Source organism: Oncorhynchus keta, chromosome 3 (assembly GCF_023373465.1).
Source record: "Oncorhynchus keta strain PuntledgeMale-10-30-2019 chromosome 3, Oket_V2, whole genome shotgun sequence".
Lineage (NCBI taxonomy): Eukaryota > Metazoa > Chordata > Actinopteri > Salmoniformes > Salmonidae > Oncorhynchus > Oncorhynchus keta.
The window spans coordinates 19,002,152-19,024,334 of record NC_068423.1 but is presented as its reverse complement, the minus strand read 5'-3'; the positions used below and the strand labels follow the sequence as shown (position 1 = coordinate 19,024,334).

Here is a 22,183-nt window from a genome sequence, read left to right as displayed (position 1 = left end):
AAGATACCTGAATAGAAAATGACTCAAATAAAAGTGAATGTGACCCAGTAAAATACTACTTGAGTAAAAGTCTAAAAATATTTGGTTTTAAACATACTTAAGTATCAAAAATAGATGTAATTGCTAAAATGTGCCTAAGTATCAAGAGTAAAAGAATAAGTAATTTAAAGTTCCTTATATTAAGCAAACCAGACGGCACCATTTTCTTGTTTTTTAATTGTATTTATGGGTAGACAGGGGCACACTCCAACACTCAGACATCATTTACAAGTGAAGCATGTGTGTTTAATGAGTCCACCAGATCAGAGGTAGTAGGGATGACCAGGGATGTTCTCTTGATACCTGCGAGAATTTGACCATTTTCCTGTCCTGCTAAGCATTCAAAATGTTGGGTTTCAGGAAAAATGTATGGATTAAAAAGTACATTATTTTCTTTAGGAAGGTAGAAAAGTTGTCAAAAATATAAATAGTAAACTAAAGTACAGATACCAAAAGAAAAATACTGAAGGAGTACTTTGCACCACTGTATATTTACAGTTTCTTTCAAACAGCCACAATTGGATGCTGTGTCTGTAGGATCTTGTGTATTATTGACCAGTCCCAAACGATTCATCAAAACATTATTTGTGCTGTTTTTGGAATCGGGAAGGTAGATCACAGGCAGCAGGCCGTCTGATGTCAACGAACTCATTCAGTTGTCCTGGGTACTAATATTCCATCAATATTTCAGCAGAACAGTATCTGTTTGTTCACCCGTAGAGACGTTTGTGGCATTGCAGTGGCTGTGCAAATACTGTAGCTAGCTTTGATACAAAGGCTACAGTCGCCGGGGCGTTGTTGGGTTACAGCCTTTCTGATGTCATGTGACTCATAACCCTAGTCAGCTATTGGGTAATTAGTCATTTATGATGGCCAGCCAAATAGAGGGCATAAGGACTCTGACTCTGAGTTTCTCTCTCATCTGTTGCTGCCCCATGCTTGTCCATACATCCATTCTCCAGACACAACAAACCAATGTAATCAAGGCTCAATGTTCCAGAATAAACTCAAGACCCAGACACATTTAGTGCTGTTTATATGGGAGCTGGAGCGTTTTGATATCTTGTCAGGTAGCAGTGGTTTCCGAGCATTTACATACCGACTGCACTGTGCACTCACCGCCCGTCTGCAAACGGCTATTGTGTTAGGAAGAGAAATCTTTTTTTTTTTTGAATAAGAAATAATCTAGCAAGTGCACCATCCCTTGAAAAGCCATTTTCTCCATGACCACTTATCTTTCTTTCAGGGGGAACTCAGCAGCGTGTCGATGCGGTGTTATTCATATCGAGCTGTCTGTCTTCTCATAACTACCCATTAATATTTCGTAAAGGTGTGTGTCGGAAGCAGGGAGGTTGGGAGCGATGGGAAACTGACACCCCTCCCCGGTGAACAAATGCAGTCCCTTGAAGCAGCAGATCTCTCCCAGCCTGCCACCCAGGAACAGTGTTCATCAAATCACTCACTCGTGCACTCTACTCAGATGCCTCGCCACCACCACAGCCTCGCACCACTGCTTTGCGCTAGACTGTTCTTCTACCATAGTGGGTTGTGGGTAATGATCGGCGCAGACTGATCTGCGAAACGTGGACATTTTAAGGAAGTGAAATATGACTTTTTGAGGTAATAACTGTAAACCAGCAGAGCTTCCTGTTGTAGGAAGTGGAATTTGAAGCAGCGTTAAGGGTAGGAAGTAGCAGGAGGCAGCAGGATCCGGTGCAAAATACTGGCCAGGTGAATGAATAAATCCAATATTTACATCACCTACAAAGCTATTTACAAGATGAACAGATTCTCAAAATACAGGTTTGAATCTAAATCAAAAACGTAAGCCTCAATCAAGCCTGCACTGCCAAACCAACTATAGCAGGTTGGGGTATAACAGGCTATGGACAGCCTCCCCACACAGCTAACATACCAAACCAACTATAGCAGGTTGGGGTATAACAGGCTATGGACAGCCTCCCCACACAGCTAACATACCAAACCAACTATAGCAGGTTGGGGTATAACAGGCTATGGACAGCCTCCCCACACAGCTAACATACCAAACCAACTATAGCAGGTTGGTGTATAACAGGCTATGGACAGCCTCCCCACACAGCTAACATACCAAACCAACTATAGCAGGTTGGGGTATAACAGGCTATGGACAGCCTCCCCACACAGCTAACATACCAAACCAACTATAGCAGGTTGGTGCATGACAGGCTATGGACAGCCTCCCCACACAGCTAACATACCAAACCAACTATAGCAGGTTGGGGTATAACAGGCTATGGACAGCCTCCCCACACAGCTAACATACCAAACCAACTATAGCAGGTTGGTGCATGACAGGCTATGGACAGCCTCCCCACACAGCTAACATACCAAACCAACTATAGCAGGTTGGGGTATAACAGGCTATGGACAGCCTCCCCACACAGCTAACATACCAAACCAACTATAGCAGGTTGCATATAACAAGCTATGGACAGCCTCCCCACAGCTAACATACTAACATACCAAAAACCAACTATAGCAGCTTTGCGTATAACAAGCTATGGACAGCCTCCCCACACAGCTAACATACCAAACCAACTATAGCAGGTTGGGGCATAACAGGCTATGGACAGCCTCCCCACACAGCTAACATACCAAACCAACTATAGCAGGTTGGGGTATAACAGGCTATGGACAGCCTCCCCACACAGCTAACATACCAAACCAACTATAGCAGGTTGGTGCATGACAGGCTATGGACAGCCTCCCCACACAGCTAACATACTAAACCAACTATAGCAGGTTGGGGTATAACAGGCTATGGACAGCCTCCCCACACAGCTCACATACCAGAGCTAGAACACAACTCCAGCTCACAAGTGCAACAGGTACCTTTATACCTATGGCCCCTCCCTATGGCCCCTCCCTATGGCCCCTCCCTATGGACCAAACCATTAACCATGGATCTCTTTACCCAAATATGGCATATTAAATCATGTAACAGACATTTTCATTTTACCCACATTTGCATATTCGTCTAAATAAACATCTTAGCCATTCCTGGCTTATCCTCAAAGCGGGAATACTTTCCATTAATGAATACATATTTCCTAACAATAGTTCTGCAGGCCAACTGTCAGCAAAACGTATTACTTATGGAGCTGCGCATTGAGCTCCGAGATCTGCAAACTTCAAACACGGGATACATTACAATATGGAAATAAACAAACGTCTTTCTCTTCAGTGTAGCAAGTGTTCATGTGCACCTGAACATCGCATCCATTTGGAGGAATGCAAAATTGCAATTTACTGCATTTAAATATGAAACCGAAATGCGTCACAATGAAACTTGACCAAACATTTCCTTGACACATAATTAGCCTTGCGCAGAGTAAATACTCATGACACTGGTAAAAGAGGGAAAGAACAATATATATATATACATACATACATACATACATACATACATACATACATACATACATACATACATACATACATACATTTAGGAGTAAGGAATTACTAGATTTATGGGGAAACATAAACGAGCTAAACAATTTATAAGGGTAATTAAATAATGCATGTTCGTGACGAGAGCTACCGAGTCAGCTTGTCACACTCCTACTCTGAAACTTTGATATGCCCATGGATTATATTATTGTTCAACAATATATTGAAAGATTTGCCAAATAATTGTTTTTATATATTTCAATATTCATGTTGAAAATTGTCATTGAAATCAAAATGCTACTCATATTACAGAGAAAGAGGTAATGCTACATATAACACCACGTTTAGCTTGTAGCATCTACAGATGAAACATTTCTGGAGTCTGAAAGGAGGCTTGGGCAAGGCCAAAATGCCAGTTGTGCAACTGACTAGGTTTCCCCTTTCCCGTCTCAAAATGCCACAGATGTTCCAACTTCATTCATTATTTTTGAATTACACTTTAAATTACAAATGTCAAATACATGTCAATAATCCTTCCTCCAAAAAGGACCCTTCTATGGATTATATTTCATGAAAATCACCAAAATCACGGTCCTGTTTTTCACCCTATAATGTGAACTTTCGCACCTCTGTTTCAAAGTTTCAGAACTTTTCTTTTGATATGTTCTCTTCCCTCATTTTCTTCCTATTGTCTTTTGTTCTCTTTCAAGTGTCTGAAAGATAACTGACTTCCCGCTTGTCCTTCTCTTTTCCTCTGTCATTCTGTTCTGCTCTCTGGCTGATGTTACTATATTTGACTCCAGACTGGCAGTATGATGGTAAGGCCATAGATCTTTCTCTCTGTGAACAGACTGTAGCCCTCTAACCTCCAGTCACAGCCTCATTCTGCTCATAAAGAAGCCTCATACAGCCTCATCTTTCATCACCACTCTACACTTTGCCCCCATTATCCTTCTACCCCCTCCCCCTTCCCCCCATGGCAGTACATCTATGCATCTTAGATTTATACATTCTAGATCTATACATTCTAGATCTATATATCTTAGATGATACATCTTAGATCGATACATCTTAGATCTGCTGTATACATCCTAGATCGATACATCCTAGATCTACTGTATACATCCTAAATCTATACATCTTGGATCGATACATCTTGGATCGATACATCTTAGATCTGCTGTATACACCCTAGATCTATACATCCTAGATCTGTACATCCTAGATGGATCATCTTGGATCTACACATCCTTGATCTATTCTGTGTGTTCTGTCCAGTGTTGCTTCTAGACAGAGTATAGCTGTGAACTCCATTGGTGTGAAGCAGGAGATTAAAGATTCATGTTTTTTTCTTCTCGTGTGTCTGTGAATTCCAGAATGCAAACTCTCCAGAACTGGTCCACCCGCCACCATTGTTGCCATAGATGAAGAGAGCCCCAATGGTATGTATTCTCTCCATGCAGCACTGTTGGAATAATGGACCATGCTGAGAAAATCACAAACTCTGGTTGAGTCAAATGGAGTGAAAAGCACTCCAAGCACAGGCTTCAAGCTTGCAGTTCCAGACACAGAGCATTTGTATTTTCCAATGTAATAAAACAAAAAGACTAAAGGATGGTTCACTAAATATTTGTTCAGGAGGAGGATTCCGACCACTTAAACTCCACATTCTCTCTGTCCTAATTGTTTTCCTCGGTTGAGGGCTGAGCCATTACCAGTTTATGGGTGAATTTAAACGGGCCCACCAGGGAGAGAGGCAGCCATACATAGCGTCTTTAACGCTAATGAGTGGAGCTGCTAATGCTGTTGGTTGTTGCGGCCATATTTGTCTCCCTCCCTTGACCTTCCCCGGTGGCTCCGCGCGGGGCCGGCCCTGCCAGCCACATTGCAAATGGTGTTCAGCGTGCTGCACAGCCAGGGACCCTCGCTGTAGTAGATCTCTCTGTTCTCTCCCCCCCCATCTTTCCCTTCTTTCTCCACTCTGAGTCACTATTGGGTGTGGCGGCTGGGCCGGGCCGGGCTTCGTTGCGTTCTGAGCTGTAATTGCATTTGAACATTAGTGATGCATTTGACAGGTGTTAGCAGAGGTCAGTGGCTGGCTGTTGTTTCCCTATTGACTGCCCAATGAGCATCAGAGGTTTTTCACACTGCTGCTCCTTGGCAATGGATGTCAGCAGGCAGAACCCTGCACCTTCTCACTAGGCTGTCTACTGCTCCTCGAGGTGGTGCCTGAACCAGGGTCAGAGTTAAGATGTTGGATGGAGGGCAGGTATTTGTTTGAAAGCCTAATTGGGTTGGGGTATTTTCTCCAAACTGACTGTAACTCTTCTGCAGTTCTTTGGCTTATTGTCTCTGTCACATCTCTCTGTAGTTAATTTGACTTGCAGAATATTAGCTTTGGTCAGCTTCATAGTGCTAATTTCTATTTGTAGAGCATGTATTTCTTACAATTTTCATGTCTTCGTGACCAGTATGAAGGAAGTTCTAGGTGGTTTTGCGAGCCAACGTTAAGCTAGCAGGCTAATGGTATCCTCTAGTTCATAAGACTCTGGGGCCTCGTTGCCAAAATCCCAAAGTATCCCTTTAATCCAGTATCAAGGAATTGCATAATTATTTTAGGGAGAGAGGTTGTGTGCAGAAGTCATAATGTGTTTGCATTGAGAGTAAAGCAAATGAGAGAAAAGCCCTTAGTTTGACTCTCTCTTTGCCAAGCTCAGTGATGCCTTCAGGATTTAAGGTAATCAGTTCCTCATGTAACAGTAATTTACCTGTGATTTTCACCCCATACAGCGTGAGAGAGACTTTAATTCCTCATTTAATGGATGAAACATGCCTCAGCATCATATGAAATGACTTTTCATGTAGTTTAAGCTGTGCACTATACTTATCCGAACCAATTGCAGTCGTGAATATATTTTATATCGGCACCACAAAAATGATATTTCTCATACAGTGACTGTGCACAGATCCACAGTCAATTTATTAATTAAATATAATGGATTTCATGGGTTCCCATTTGAATTTTAAAGAGTTCGCTTTCTTCTGCAGACATAAAAAACTTGTCTGAGCTTTGGAAAAACAGTTGAGAAATGACGGACCAAAGACCAAGAACCGTGCAGGACACAGATTAACACAGCTACTTAAACATTCTCCTCAAACATGTTCCAAAATTGAATTAAATCCAAATTTTCCAGCTAGAAACAGAGAGGGAGTGTTGTCAAATCGGTGTTTTGTGAGATGATTATGGAGAATAGACCTCCCTGCAGACAACATAAAGATATCACCCCCCAAAATGAAATAAAATCAGGTCAGCTGTAAATTGTGTACCCATTTCCTGAAAAAAATGTACTTGTCTCAGCAAATTCATGAGTTTTTTTCAGGTGTACTTTACCTCATTCCCTTCCAACAGCTAGAAATAAAAAAACAAATAAATGTATAGCCCTGGCGACTTTTTATTATAAAGGGGCAGTTTTATGTGTGATTGCCAAGGAGCGGATACCTAAAGTATGTGTCATTTGAAGATAGAACTTTGAAAATTGCTCTGCATTTCTCTGCACCTTCAACTGGGCTAAAACAGTAGACTCTGTGACATGGGGATCATTGCTAGATTACCTTCTCATTTGAGTTTTGCACTCGTACAGTATTTTGCTGTGGCGAGTGTCAGGTGTGGATGATGGAATCTGAGGTGTGGGGCTAGTGTGGGTGATGCAGGGGCAGTGGGGGGTCACTCTGGACTGGCCCAGAGAACAGCTGTCAGATTGCTGGGAGGTAGTGAGGTATCCTCTCTTACTCACTCACACACGGACACACAGACACACAGACAAAGAGCCAGGAGAGAGGAGGTCAGCTGATCAGCAACAGCTGGGACAATTTCAAGGTCCCTTTGAGTGTCCACAATAACACAGGAGACAATGGTGCTGAAAAGGGGGCGGGGCAGGCAACGAGAAGGATAGGAATCATTTGTGACATCATGAGGAAGGATATTGATCGAATAGGACCTTACTGAGTGTGAAAGGAAGCTTTTGAGAGGGAATGAGTCAGAGAGAGGTTGTGTGCAGGAGTCAGAATGTGTTTGCATTGAGAGTAAAGCAAATGAGAGAAAAGCCCTTAGTTTGACTCTCTTCCGCCCAAAAGCTCAATGATGACTTTTTCATTTAAATTTTTTATTTCACCTTTATTTAACCTGGTAGGCCAGTTGAGAGTAAGTTCTCATATGAAACTGCGCGACCTGGCCAAGATAAAGCAAAGCAGTGCGACAAAAACAACAACACGGAGTAAAACGTGGAATAAACAAATGTACAGTCAATAACAATAGAAATATCTGTATACAGTGTGTGCAAATGATGGCAATACATAGGCCAATAGTGGCGAAGTAATTACAATTTAACAATTTACACTGGAGTGATATATGTGCAGATGAGGATGTATAAGTAGAAATACTGCTGGGCTATTTACAGATGGACTTTGTACAGCTGCAGCGATCGATATGCTGCTCTGACAGCTGACGCTTAATGTTAGTGAGGGAGATATAAGTCTCCAACTTCAGTGATTTTTGCAATTCGTTCCAGTCATTGTCAGCAGAGAACTGGATGGAAAGGCAGCCAATGGAGCTGTTGGCTCTGGGGATGACCAGTGAAATATACCTGCTGGAACGTGTGCTACGGGTGTGTGAAGCTATGGTGAACAGTGAGCTGAGATAAGGCGGAGCTTTACCTAGCAAAGACTATAGATGACCTGGAGCCAGTGGGTTTGGCGACAAGTATGTAACGAGGACCAGCCAGCGAGAGCATACAGGTCGCAGTGGTGGGTAGTGTATGGGGCTTTGGTGACAAAACGGATGACACTGTGATAGACTGCATCCAATGTGCTGAGTAGAGTGTTGGAGGCTATTTTGTAGATGACATGGTCGAGGATCGGTAGGATGGTCAGCTTTACGAGGATATGTTTGGCAGCATGAGTGAAGGAGGCTTTGTTGCGAAATAGGAAGCGGATTCTTGATTTAACTTTGGATTGGAGATGCTTAATGTGAGTCTGGAAGGAGAGTTTACAGTCTAACCAGACACCTAGGTATTTGTAGTCAACATATTCTGGACAGTCAGAACTGTCCAGGATTTAAGGTAATCTGTTCCTCATGTAACAGTAATTTACCTGTGATTTTCACCCCATACAGCGTGAGAGAGACTTTAATTCCTCATTTAATGGATGAAACATGCCTCAGCATCATATGAAATTACTTTTTATATAGTTTAAGCTGTGCACTATACTTATCCGAACCAATTGCAGTCGTGAATATATTTTATGTCGGCACCACAAAAATGATGAAATTTCTCATACAGTGACTGTGCACGGATCCACAGTCAATTTATTTATTCAATATAATGGATTTCATGGGTCCCCATTTTAATTTTAAAGAGTTTGCTTTCATCTGCAGACTTGTCTGAGCTTTGGAAAAACATTTGAGAAATGACAGACCAAAGACCAAGAACCGTGCAGGACACAGATTAACATACTGTAGCTATTTAATCATTCTCCTCAAATATGTTCCAAAATTGAATTGAATCCAAATTTTCCAGCTAGAAACAGAGAGGGAGTGTTGTCAAATGAGTGTTTTGTAAGATGATTATGGAGAATAGACCTCTCTGCAGACACCATAAAGATATCACCCCCCAAAATGAAAGCAAACCAGGTCAGCTGTAAATTGTGTACCCATTTCCTTTAAAACGTTGACTTGTCTCAGCAAGTTTTTTCAAATCAAATAAAAATGTATTTGTCACATACACATGTTTAGCAGATGTTATTGTGGGTGTTGCGAAATGCTTGTGTTTCTAGCTTCAACAGTGTAGTAATTTCTAACAAGTAATATATAACAATACACACAATCTAAAATAATGGAATGGAAAAAAGAATAAATCAATATTTGTATGAGCAATGTCAGAGCGGCATGGACTAATATACAGTAGACTAGAATACAGTATATAGATATGAGATGAGTAATGCAAAATATATAAACATTATTAAAGTGACTAGCGTTCCATTATTAAAGTGGCCAGTGATTTCAAGTCTATGTATATAGGGCAGCAGCCTCTAATGTGATAGTGATGGCTATTTAACAGTCTGATGGCCTTGATAGAAGCTATTTTTCAGTCTCTCGGTACCAGCTTTGATGCACCTGTACTGACCTCACATTCTGGATGATAGCGGGGTGAACAGGCAGTGGCTTGGGTGGTTGTTGTCCTTGATGATCTTTTTGGCCTTCCTGTGATATCAGGTGTTGTAGGTGTCCTGGAGGGCAGGTAGTTTGCTCCCGGTTATGTGTTGTGGGCAGTGCAGTTGCCGTACCAGGCGATGATACAGCCCGACAGAATGCTCTCAATTGTGCATCTGTAAAAGTTTGTGAGGGCTTTAGGTGCCAAGGCAAATTTATTTAGGCTCCTGATGTTGAAGAGGCGCTGTTGCGCCTTCTTCTTCACACTGTCTGTGTGGGTGGACCATTTCAATTTAGCAGTGATGTGCACAACAAGGAACTTGAAGCTTTCCACCTTCTCCACTGTGCTCCCGTCGATGCTGTTTCCTGAAGTCCACGATCAGCTCCTTTGTTTTGTTGACATTGGGTGAGAGGTTATTTTCCTGACACCACACTCCCAGGGCCCTCAGCTCCACCATGTAGGTGGAGCTGGTAATCAGGCCTACTACTGTTGTGTTGTCTGCGAACTTGATGATTGAGTTGGGAGCGTGCATGGCCACGCAGTCATGGGTGAACAGGGTGTACAGGAGGGGGCTGTGAAACCATCCTTTTGGGGCCCCAGTGTTGCGGATCAGTGAAGTGGAGGTGTTGTTTCCTACCTTCACCACCTGGGGGCGGCCCATCAGGAAGTCCAGGATCCAGTTCCACAGGGCGGGGTTCAGACTCAGGGCCTCGAGCTTAATGATGAGCTTGGAGGGTACTATGGTGTTGAATGCTGAGCTATAATCAATTAACAGCATTCTTACATAGGTATGTCCAGATGGGATAGAGCAGTGTGCAGTGCGATGGTGAAAGTGCGAACCCTTGCATATGGCTAAATACAAACAGTGTAGTTATTCAGGCAATCAAACAGGCAAAACGTCAGTATAGAGACAAAGTGGAGTCGCAATTCAATGGCTCAGACAGGAGACGTATGTGGCAGGGTCTACAGACAATCACGGACTACAAAGGGAAAACCAGCCACGTCTCGGACACCGACGTCTTGCTTCTGGATAAGCTAATCACCTCCTTCACCTGCTTTGAGGAGAATACAGTGCACACGGATGCGGCCCGCTACCAAGGACTGTAGACTCTCCTTCGCCATGGCCGACGTCAGTAAGACATTTAAGCCTGTTAAACCTCGCAAGGCTGCCAGCCAAGACGACATCCCTAGCCGTGTCCTCAGAGCATGCGCAGACCAGCTAGCTGGAGTGTTTACAGACATATTCAATATCTCCCTATCCCAGTCTGTTGTCCCCACATGCTTCAAGATGTCCACCCTTGTTCTTGTACCCAAGAAAGCAAAGGTAACTGAACTAAATAACTATCGCCCCGTAGCACTCACTTTTGTCATTATGAAGTTCTTTGAGAGGCTTGTCAAGGATCATATCACCTCTACCTTACCTGACACCATAGAAGCACTTCAATTCGCTTACGGCCTCAATAGATCCACAGACGTTTTGCCTGTTTGATTGCCTGAATAACTACACTGTTTGTATTTAGCCATATGCAAGGGTTCGCGCTTTCAGTTTTGCGCGAATGCTGCCATCTATCCGCGGTTTCTGGTTAGGGTAGATATTTTTATATATATTTTTTAAACCCCATTTTCTCCCCAATTTCGTGATATCCAATTGGTAGTTCCAGTCTTGTTTTATCGCTGCAACTCCTGTACGGACTTGGGATAGGCGAAGGTCGAGTGCCATGTGTCCTCCGAAACACAACCCAACCAAACCGCACAGCTTCTTGACACAATGCACACTTAACCCGGAAGCCACCAATGTGTCATAGGAAACACTGTACACCTGGCGACCGTGTCAGCGTGCAATGTGCCCAGACAGCCACAGGAGTCGCTCGTGCGCGATGGGACAAGGATATCCCTGCCGGCCAAAACCTCCGCTAACAAGGACGATGCTGGGCCAATTGTGCGCCGCCCCATGGGTCTTCCATTCGCAGCCGGCTGCGACAGAGCCTGGAAGGGTGGGTTGTAATAGTCACAGTGGGTATAACATCTTCTATACACTTCCTGATAAACTCAGTCACCGTATCAGTGTGTTTGTCTATGTTGACCTCTGAGGCTACCCGGGAACATATCCCAGTCTGCGTGATCAAAAAAAGTGTGGATTATGATTGGTCAGACCAGTGTTGAATAGTCCTTAGCACGGGTACTTCCTGTTTGAATTTCTGCCTATAGGAGGGAAGGAGAAAAATGAAGTCGTCATCAGATTTGTCGAAGGGTGGGCATCCCGGAAGTTGGAGTAGCAGTGGTCGAGTATTTTAGCTTAGCAATATGTTGATTGAACTTCGGTAAGGTTTTTCTCAAATTTGCTTTGTAAAATCCTCAGTTACAATAAATGCCGCCTCGGGATATGTGGTTTCCAGTTTGCATAAAGTCCAGTGAAGTTCTTTGAGGGTTGTAGTGGTATCGGCTTGAGGGAGAATATACACGGCTCTGACTATAACCTAAGAGATTTCTCTTGGAGGTAATACGGTCTGCATTTGATTGTGATGTATTCTAGGTTGGGTGAATATCACACCATGAGTAGTTAATCATTAAACACCCCCGCCCTTCTTCTTCTCGAAGAGATATTTATTCCTGTCTGGGCAATGAACTGAGAACCCAACTGGCTGTCCTGACTCAGACAGTATATCCCAAGAGAGCCATGTTTCCGTGAAACAAAGTATGTGACAATCCCTGATGTCTCTCTGGAAGGAAATCCTCTCCCTGAGCACGTCAACTTTATATTCCAGTGACGGAACATTAGCGATTAATATAATTGGAAGCACTGGATGGTGTGCTTGCCTCCTGATTCATTCCTAGTACCTCTTTTCTGTCAGAAAAGGAACAGCCTCTGGAATCAGTTCAATTGCTCTGGGGGGTACGAACAAAGGATCCGATTGGGGAAAGTTGTATTCCTCTCATGCCCGTCGAAAGAATTGGACCAAAGTGCAGAGTGGTGAGCATACATTTTCCTTTTATTTAAAATGTCGCCAACAAAACAACAAACGAAGAAACAACCGCGAAGCTTCCAGGGCTATAGTGCCACTAACAAAGATAACTACCCACACTGAAAGGAGGGAAAAAGGGCTACCTAAGTATGATTCCCAATCAGAGAAAATGATAGACAGCTGTCCCTGATTGAGAACGTTACCTGGCCAAAACATAAAAATAAAGAAACATAGAAAACAGAACATAGAATGCCCACCCCACATCACACCCTGACCTAACCAAATAGAGAAATAAAACGTCTCTCTAAGGTCAGGGTGTGACAGTACACCCCGCCCAAAGGTGCGGACTCCGGCCGCAAAACCTGAACCTATAGTGGAGGGTCTGGGTGGGCATCTATCTGGGTTGTGGCTCCGGCCTGGGGACCCTCGTTGCGGGCCCCGGACTGGGGACTGTCGCTGGGGGCTCCGGACTGGGGATCGTCGCTGGAGGCTCCGGACTGGGGATCGTCGCTGGAGGCTCCGGACTGGGGATCGTCGCTGGAGGCTCCGGACTGGAGACCGTCGCTGGGGGCTTCTTGCCATGGATCATCACTGGAGGCTTCTTGCCATGGATCATCACTGGAGGCTTCTTGCCATGGATCATCACTGGAGGCTTCTTGCCATGGATCATCACTGGAGGCTTTGTGCCATGGATCATAACTGCCATGGATCATCAATGGAGGCTTTGTGCCATGGATCATCACTGGAGGCTTTGTGCCATGGATCATCACTGGAGGCTTCTTGCCATGGATCATCACTGGAGGCTTCGTGCCATGGATCATCACTGGAGGCTTCGTGCCATGGATCATCACTGGAGGCATTGTGCCATGGATCATCACTGGAGGCTTCTTGCCATGGATCATCACTGGAGGCTTCGTGCCATGGATCATCACAGGTGGCATTGTGCCATGGATCATCACTGGAGGCTTCGTGCCATGGATCATCACAGGTGGCATTGTGCCATGGATCATCACTGGAGTTAGGAGACGTATGGGCAGCCTGGTGCGTGGAGCTGCCTCCCCAGGCTAGGGAGACATACAGGAGGTTTGGTTCTGGGTGCAGGCACAGGACTCACCAGGCTGGGGAGACATACTGGAGGCTTGGTTCTTTGCGGAGGCACTGGATACACAGGGCCGTGAAGGCGCACTAGAGGTCTCAAGCGCAAAGCCTGCACAACCTGTCCTGGCTGGATGGTTATCTTCGCCTTGCAAATGCGGGGCGCTGGCACAGGACACACTGGGCTGTGCAGACGCACCGGAGACACAGTAGTGCGCAGAGCAGGCGCAGGATATCCTGGGCCGAAGAGACAGCACCATCCGCCCTGGCTGGATGCTCGCCCTAGCCCGGCAGATGCGGGGAGCTGGGATGTAGAGCACCGGGCTGTGAAGGCGCACTGGAGTACCACGCTTCTCCCCACGGTAAGCACGAAGAGTTGGCTCAGGTCTCGATTCTGACTCAGCCAATCTCCTCGTGTGCCCCACCAAACCATTTTTTGGGGGCTGCCTCTCGTGCCTGCTCCGTTGCCGTGACTCCTGGTAGCGAAGTTGTTCCTCCCTCGCTACTTCAGCCTGTTTCCATGGCAGGGTCTTGTCCCCTGTCATAACCTCCTCCCATGTCCAAGATGTCCTCCATTCTCTCTTCTCCCGGGTCCAGGATCCCTGCTCCTCCTGGCCACACTGCTTGGTCCTTTGGTGGTGGATAGTTCTGTCACGGCCGTCGTTCAAGGAAGACCAAGGTGCGGAGTGGATGAGCGTACATTTTCCTTTTATTTAGTAAAATGTCGCCAACAAAAAAAGAAATAACAAAAATGACCGTGAAGCTTACAAGGGCTATAGTGCCCCTAACAAAGACCACAAACACAAAAGGAAAAAGAATGCCTAAGTATGATTCCCAATCAGAGACACCGACAGACAGCTGTCCCTGATTGAGAACCATACCCGGCCAAAACAAAGAAATACAATAAAATAGAACATAGAATGCCCACCCAAATCACACCCTGACCAACCCAAAATAGAGACATAAAAAGCTCTCTAAGTTCAGGGCGTGACAATTCCTGGTCGTAATGCTAGCAATGCTGGTGAGTTACCGCTGCTCTGATATCCAGAAGTTCTTCCCGGCTGTATTTAATAACACAAACAAATTATTGGGCTAATAATGTAAGAAATAACACATAAAAAAACAAAATACTGCAAATTTTCCTAAGAGCTAGAAGCACAGCAGCCCTATCCGTCTGCGCCGTTTTCATGGATCATTGCTAGATTACCTTCTCATTTGAGTTTGCTCTCCTATGGTCTTTTACTGTTTAGGCACAGTGGCGAGTGTCAGGTGTGGATGATGGAATCTGAGGTGTGGGGCTAATGTGGAGGATGCAGGGGCAATGGAGGGTCACTCTGGACTGGCCAAGAGATTAGGAGTCAGATTGCCGGGAGGTAGTGGGGTATCCTCACACACACACACACACACACACACACACACACACACACACACACACCACACACCACACACAACACACAACACACAACACACAACACACACCACACACACAGAGAGAGACAGACTGACAGACAAGGCTCTGAGCCAGGAGATCGGAGGTCAGCTGATCAACAACACCTCTGGACAATTTCAAGGTCCCTTTGAGTGTCCACAATAACGCAGGAGACAAAGGTGTCAAGGAGGGGGCGGGGCAGGCAACGAGAGGGATAGGAATCATTTGGGACATCATGAGGAAGGATATTGATCAAATAGGACCTTACTGAGTGTGAAAGGAAGCTTCTGAGAGGGAATGAGTCAGAGAGAGGTTGTGTGCAGGAGTCAGAATGTGTTTGCATTGAGAGTAAAGCAAATGAGAGAAAAGCCCTTAGTTTGACTCTCTCTTTGCCAAGCTCAGTGATGCCTTCAGGATTTAAGGTAATCAGTTCCTCATGTAACAGTAATTTACCTGTGATTTTCACCCCATACAGCGTGAGAGAGACTTTAATTCCTCCCTTTAATAGATGAAACATGCCTCAGCATCACGTGAAATTTAATCAAATCAAAATGTATTTGTCACTTGTGCCGAATACAACAGGTGTACAGTGAAATGCTTACTTAAAATACCTTAACCAACAATGCAGTTTTAAGAAAAAAAAGTGTATTGGTTAGGATCCCGTTATTCTCCTCCGGCGCCATCAGACTCTTTTCATGTAGTTTAAGCTGTGCACTATACTTATCTGAACCAATTGCTGTCGTGAATATATTTTATATCGGCACCATAAAAATGATGATATTTCTCATACAGTGACTGTGCACGGATCCACAGTCAATTTATTTATTCAATATAATGGATTTCATGGGTCCCCATTTTATTTTGAAAGAGTTTGCTTTCTAATGCAGGCATAAAAAACTTGTCTGAGCTTTGGAAAAACAGTTGAGAAATGACGGACCAAAGACCAAGAACCGTGCAGGAAACAGATTAACACAGCTACTTAAACATTCTCCTCAAACATGTTCCAAAATTGAATTCAAATGTCATTTTCCAGCTAGAAACAGAGAGGGAGTGTTGTCAAATCGGTGTTTTGTGAGATGATTATGGAGAATAGACTTCTCTGCAGACACCATAAAGACATCGGGTGTGTACTGAGTGTGAAGGGGAGCTTCTGAGAGGGATGGAGTCAGATGGGCAGAGGATTGGTAGCATGCTAACACATCTCTGTGCTTTTTGAAATATATACATATTTTTTATAAACTTTTATTTGTACAGCGTGTTTAACCAATGAGACAAGGATCTTATTTTGCAAGGCAGGCCTGTGAACGTGAACATACAATAAATAATATCAATACTATAAATACAACTAAATGTATCAAAGCAAAACTCTCACATAATCGTCTCCATCTCCAGTTAGTATGTGAGCTGAAGTAGCGGGGGAGTCTCTGAAGAACTGCTTTATATGCAATAAGTAGCCACTACTGGGCTCTTCTGGTAGTCCGAGACTCCCAGCCAATAGAACTACACAAAATGCAGTGATGTGTACAACATTTGGCCCCAGTGATAAAACACAGTGCTGATAGACTGAAACTAAAGGTTTTATTGCAGAGGCTTCTGCATGCATGTAGATTTTATCACCATAATTAACTACTTGGAAAAGCGTTGCTTGAACAATCTTCCTTCTACTTTCCAAAGTGAGGCAGGATTTATTTAAAAAAAAATATTAACCCTCCACCCCTTTGTAGGACACATATACATATCTTTTTTGTTTTTACAGCTTTTCTGCTACATATGCATACATTTTGCATATACATTAAATAAATTGTACTTTTTATATACAGCAATCAAATAATAATAACACATTACAGAACATAAACTCTTTAATCACATCCCTCAGCCACTCTCAGCCCATCCCATCTATTCATAGAATATGTCCCATGGAATCTGTACATTGGACATCTCTTCCCATGTATATTTTACACTCTTAATTCTCTACGTTTTTTTGTCCGTTTTTCAATGTGTGTTTTAAGAGAGCTTACTCTCAATCCAAATAGCCAATCACTTATAATGGGGAACTTGCTCCATTTGGGCTCCATTCAATGTGCAAATATGCAGGTCCTCAGGGTCAAAATAACGAGACCGAGAGAACAACAGAAATGTGGTTTTATTAGCATTCAGCACTAGTTGAAGATCAGTAAGCAATTTGTTTTAATTGAGTCAAAATCATGCCGAGGGTCATGAATGGCCTACTGTACTGAGGGGGCACTGAGCAGTACAGGTGTGTGAACACACTTCTCCAACATTGTTGTACGTTGGAAAGATGCAACTCATCACTTAAGGAGTTTCCAATACTCCCCTTTGTATTTTCAGCTTGAAGGAAGACAACATAGTGGAATCATCCTTGGTGACAGTGGGTATGCACAGACCAACTTCTTGTTCAACTCCCACCTCCATGCAATAGGACCTGAGCAACAATGGGTCAACCAAGTTCATATCCAGAAGTGGAGTGGAGCGTATATTTGGTATATGGAAAAGTAGTTTCCAGTGTCTCAGAAACACATTAGGCTTTCAAACAAGAACACGCTGCAATTTCATAATTACAACAGCAGTGCTTCACAAAAACCTCAAGCAGCGTGGCTTCCCAGATCCTGGCATTGAAGATGAGGATGACCCAGATGTTCCCATGGTTGAAGCAGACAGTGACAGAAATGGACAAACCTGCAGAGATGTTTTTACTATGCTCCAATTCTCACCAAAACAACAAAAAGATAGCTTCAGTGATTGAAGAAAACAATAGCCATGGATTGGTAGGGTTTTAATTCACAAATGGAAATACCGGGACCCCAAACTGGTGCTTGTTTGTGAAGAACATTGGTACTGTTACGGCTTCATGTTTGTCTCCTCCTCCTTCATAGCCAACTCAACATGAATGATTTGCAGCTTCACATCATGATCTTCTTTTACGTACATTGGTTTGCGCACGCACAAAATTCCATGGTAAGTTTCTCATGCATGCTCAGCCTCTTTGTCTTTGTCCTCCGGCCCGGGTCAGTGACACAACCTTCCTTGCTGTCTGCTGCAGATGTAGCGGGCTGACCTTCCTCCGGTCTTATTCTCTCCGAGCTATGGTGATCATCTCCCTCTAGAAAATGATTACATTGCTGCATTAGATGTTAGAATTTCTTCAAGAGATGAGTTCATTACATCATTTGCATAATGGGATGAGATGCAAGAGATGACTGACAACATTACATCTTACCTGCAATCCGGGAATGGCCCATGTTGAATGGATGTGTCCTAACAAATGAGGATTGGAACCATCTCCCATCTGAACTGTCCAAATGGTCATCATCAGGGATACAATCCAGGGGTTGCTGGTTGATCCCGGTCAACAAGTCCCCCAGGTTATCTGACTCTAATCCTACTTGGGGTCCGCCACCAGTCGTGAAACACTCCCTACGAGCAACATCATTTATTTTCTTTAATTTCTTAAATTTCCACAGGACCTTAAGAAATATACACAAATATAGAAATGAGATGAGTAATTATGGATGATAGTGTTTGTGTTACATTTCAGTCACAAATAAATGTAGGCCCCACTGTTGTTACACAAGAAAACTACCATTTCAAAGTGACTCTTTGTAAAAGTGGGACAACCGTAAATACAATATCGTACCTGAAGTTGTTGTAGCTTCCTTTTGTTTACATTTTCCTTTGAGTTGAATTCATTACAGATGGTTGTCCAGGGCATTCTTCTTCTTGTTTTCTGTTGATTAATCAATCTGTTTGTTCTCCACAACTGGGTGGTTTGACATAATTCAGTTGAAGAGGGTTTTTTCAAAGTCACAGAAATTCTTTGAATGTTTTCTTTTACCTCTGTCCATTGTTTGGTTTTGGTGACTTGCTCCAATTCCACACAATGCGTATGTATTAGTGTCCCATCCCTAGTTTTTTAAGCATCCTTTGGTCAGCACTAAAGTGCACATCGTTAATCTAATTTACTTTAGTCTGGGACTCCGTAATCTAGAACATCTGAAGTTAAGCAACGTCTCAGAAAGCCATTTTTTAAAATCTGGATTAATTGAAGTAGAATTAGCCGAGTCCTGATTGAAATAAAACTCTGTCTGTGAAACCGCCCCATTGTGTCCTGTCCGTTAGTAGCATGATGACTGATCTAGGCCTATTTCACACAACCTTTGAACAAGTAAGAAATGGTCAACCATATCAAACGCTTTTGACAGGTCAAGAAATAAGGCAACACAATGACTTGATGAACCACAGCACATCATCTAAGACAAGTGTAGCTACTGAAACAGTGCTATGTCTCGGTCTAAAAACCAGATTTGTGCTCATTAAGAATAAAATGAGATGTTAAAAAAGTTCTAAACTGGGAGTTAGCCAGGTACTTGGCAAGGGATGATAGCTTGGAAATTGGACGATAGTTATCCAAGTCAGAAGGCTCTCCACCTTACATACAGTACACAACATGCTAAGAGAGGCAGAGAAGATAGCCAGGACTGGACCATTGGAATGGAGGCCAACCAACCCTGGTTTGTGAGATGACTTACTGTACATGCATGCCACTGTTGTTTTACCTCATTAAAAACATTTTGTTTTTTTTACAATGTTTTGCACTTCCTTCGATCGCATGTCCTGGTTAATTCCTGACTTCTTTACTCCACTGTTACTATTCTTATAACCTGGCAACCTGAAAACCAGTAAAATGTGTATTGGAAATAGTTGGTTAAGCAATACCAGTTATGCAATTTCAGTCAGATTTGAGCAATAAACATATTTACAGTAATACATTACATAACATGACAAATGACCCTAAAACCCTATATCCCTGTCACCTACCGCTGAGGATAAGCATCTTTACCCAGGTCTGTAGTGTTTATGATAAGTACTCTCATTCAGTGATTGTGCTGTTGCTGACTGCATCCCCTGTCCTCTGCTCAGCCTGCATGGTCGTTTGCATTAGGACTCAGTGCCAGCCACTGCTCTAAATCATCCTGGACTGGCTGGCCGGCCGGCAGACTGCTCAGTTCTATGAGACCTGGTCAGAGCCCTTGACTTTGTGTCTTGATTAAACGCCTCCTCTAATGGACCAATATAGTCCCAGGGTCATTGCCTGGTAGTGATCAGGTCCTGCAGGGACTGTACTACTAGTAATAGCAGCAGAGGGTTAACTATTAGGCCATTTTCCGAGGACCTTGTCCAATTGTCCTCAGACCAGGGGTCTTGAATGTGAAAAACGGACACTTTAGGGTTCACGGTGGTGGATGCTGCCCCAGAAAACAACTATGTCACCATTAGGAGTCCTGAGTTAGATCATCACCTCATGTACTCTGTCATGTTTGGTTCCACATCCCACAAAGCACCATTCTCTAGAAGCAGCTGGAGCCAAAGCGTTGGAGATGAAGAAGATGAAGAAATCTGTAATGTGTTGTTCACCAGTGGTCACATCCAGTCGCTCACTGTCTAATACTTATTCCAGTACATCCTGCAGCAAATCTGAACTGCTCCCCCCAACCTTCTCCCACATCCACCCCTGCTATGCTCATTTAATTTGACTCAGATCATTTTAATCATGGGACTCCTCAGAGTCGCTCACTTGTACAGTAATGTCAGGGAGAAATGGAACATGGCAATTTATTATCATTGTCATCAGCCCAAAAATATGTATTTCCTTGGATTAAATGAAATGCAAAATATGTGAAGCGCATTATCTCTCTTCTACACTAGATCAGATTAGAAGTTGAACAGTCACATGTATATGGTTGCAGGTGTAATTACATGGGACAGTGAAATCTTCAACTCCGAGCTCCAACAATGAGAAATAAAAACAATACAAGTACTAAATACTAAATACTATATTAACACTGTAACACTGTAACAATGGGGGGAGGAGGACAGGGGGAGGCTGACTAGTGGTGGATATTCAGCAGCCTGATGATCTAGTGGTAGAAGCTCTTGGCCAGTCTTCCAGTTTTTGCCATGATGCTCCTGTAATGCTCGCATCTTAGTGATGGAAGCGGGGAGAACAAGCCATGGCTGGGGTTCCTGATGATCTTCTTGGCTTGCCTGGGACGCCTGGTGTTGTAGGTGTCCTGGAGGGCAGGCAGTGTGCACCCACCCTATGTAGCGCCTTAAGGTCGGTGGAGTTGCCCTGCGAGGCTGTGATGCAGCCCGGTAGTATGCTCTCGATGGTGCTCCTGTAGAACACTGTGAGTCCTTGGGGACAGGACGGATTTCTTCATTATCCTGAGGTTGAAGAGTCGCTGTCGTGCCTTCTTCACCACGGTGTCCGTATGGTCAGCTGCTCGGAGATACGCAGAGGAACTTTACGTTTTTGACTGTGTTCACAGCAGCCCTGTTGATGAGGATGGATGCATGCCGATGCCGGTGCCCAGTTCCTCCTGAAGTCCACAATTAGTTCCTTTGTTTTTATGATGTTGAGGGAGATGTTGTCTACCTCCTCCCTGTAGGCCATCTCGTCGATATTGGTAATCAGGACTTCTACTGTTGTGTCGTCATCGAACGTGGGTATACAGGGAGTACAGGAGGGGACTGTCGACGCACCCTTGTTGGACCCCCGTGTTGAGAGTCCGTGTCGAGGAGGTAATGTTGCCTACCTTCACCACTTGGGGAACGGCCTGACAGGAAGTCCTAGGACCCAGTTGCATAGGGAGGAGTTCGGACTCAGGGCCGTGAGCTTTGTGGTATTATGGTATTGAAGGCCGAGCTGTAGTCGATGAACAACATCCTCACATACTGTATGCATTCCTTTTGTCCTTTTCTACAAAATGTACCCATGTAGAAATGTAATATAGAAATAGACTTTGTCAGGAGCAGTGCTCATTGCCGGTGCCGGTACTGTTTATATTTGGGTGCAGGAGCTCCACAATACTGTTGAGCTAATATTCTGTAAGAGGAACAGGAGCTCAAGCAGTAGAACATTTGAGGTGTCGGTACTCTGCTCCGGTGAGCTCTGCCCAAGTCGAGCACTGGTCAGGAGACAATTCACAAACTAGCTGCTC

The 22,183-nt window shown here is 43.9% G+C and overlaps 1 protein-coding gene across 3 annotated transcripts in view; it reads left to right on the top strand.

Moving 5' to 3' along the window:
* Positions 1–22,183, top strand: part of LOC118363424 (protocadherin-15-like) — a 318,783-nt gene that overhangs the window by 87,769 nt on the left and 208,831 nt on the right. For all 3 annotated transcript variants that reach the window (XM_052491888.1, XM_052491871.1, XM_052491880.1), the window contains exon 3: positions 4,848–4,913. In XM_052491888.1, the coding sequence (XP_052347848.1) occupies positions 4,848–4,913 (66 nt within the window). The remainder of the gene's footprint in view (positions 1–4,847; positions 4,914–22,183) is intronic.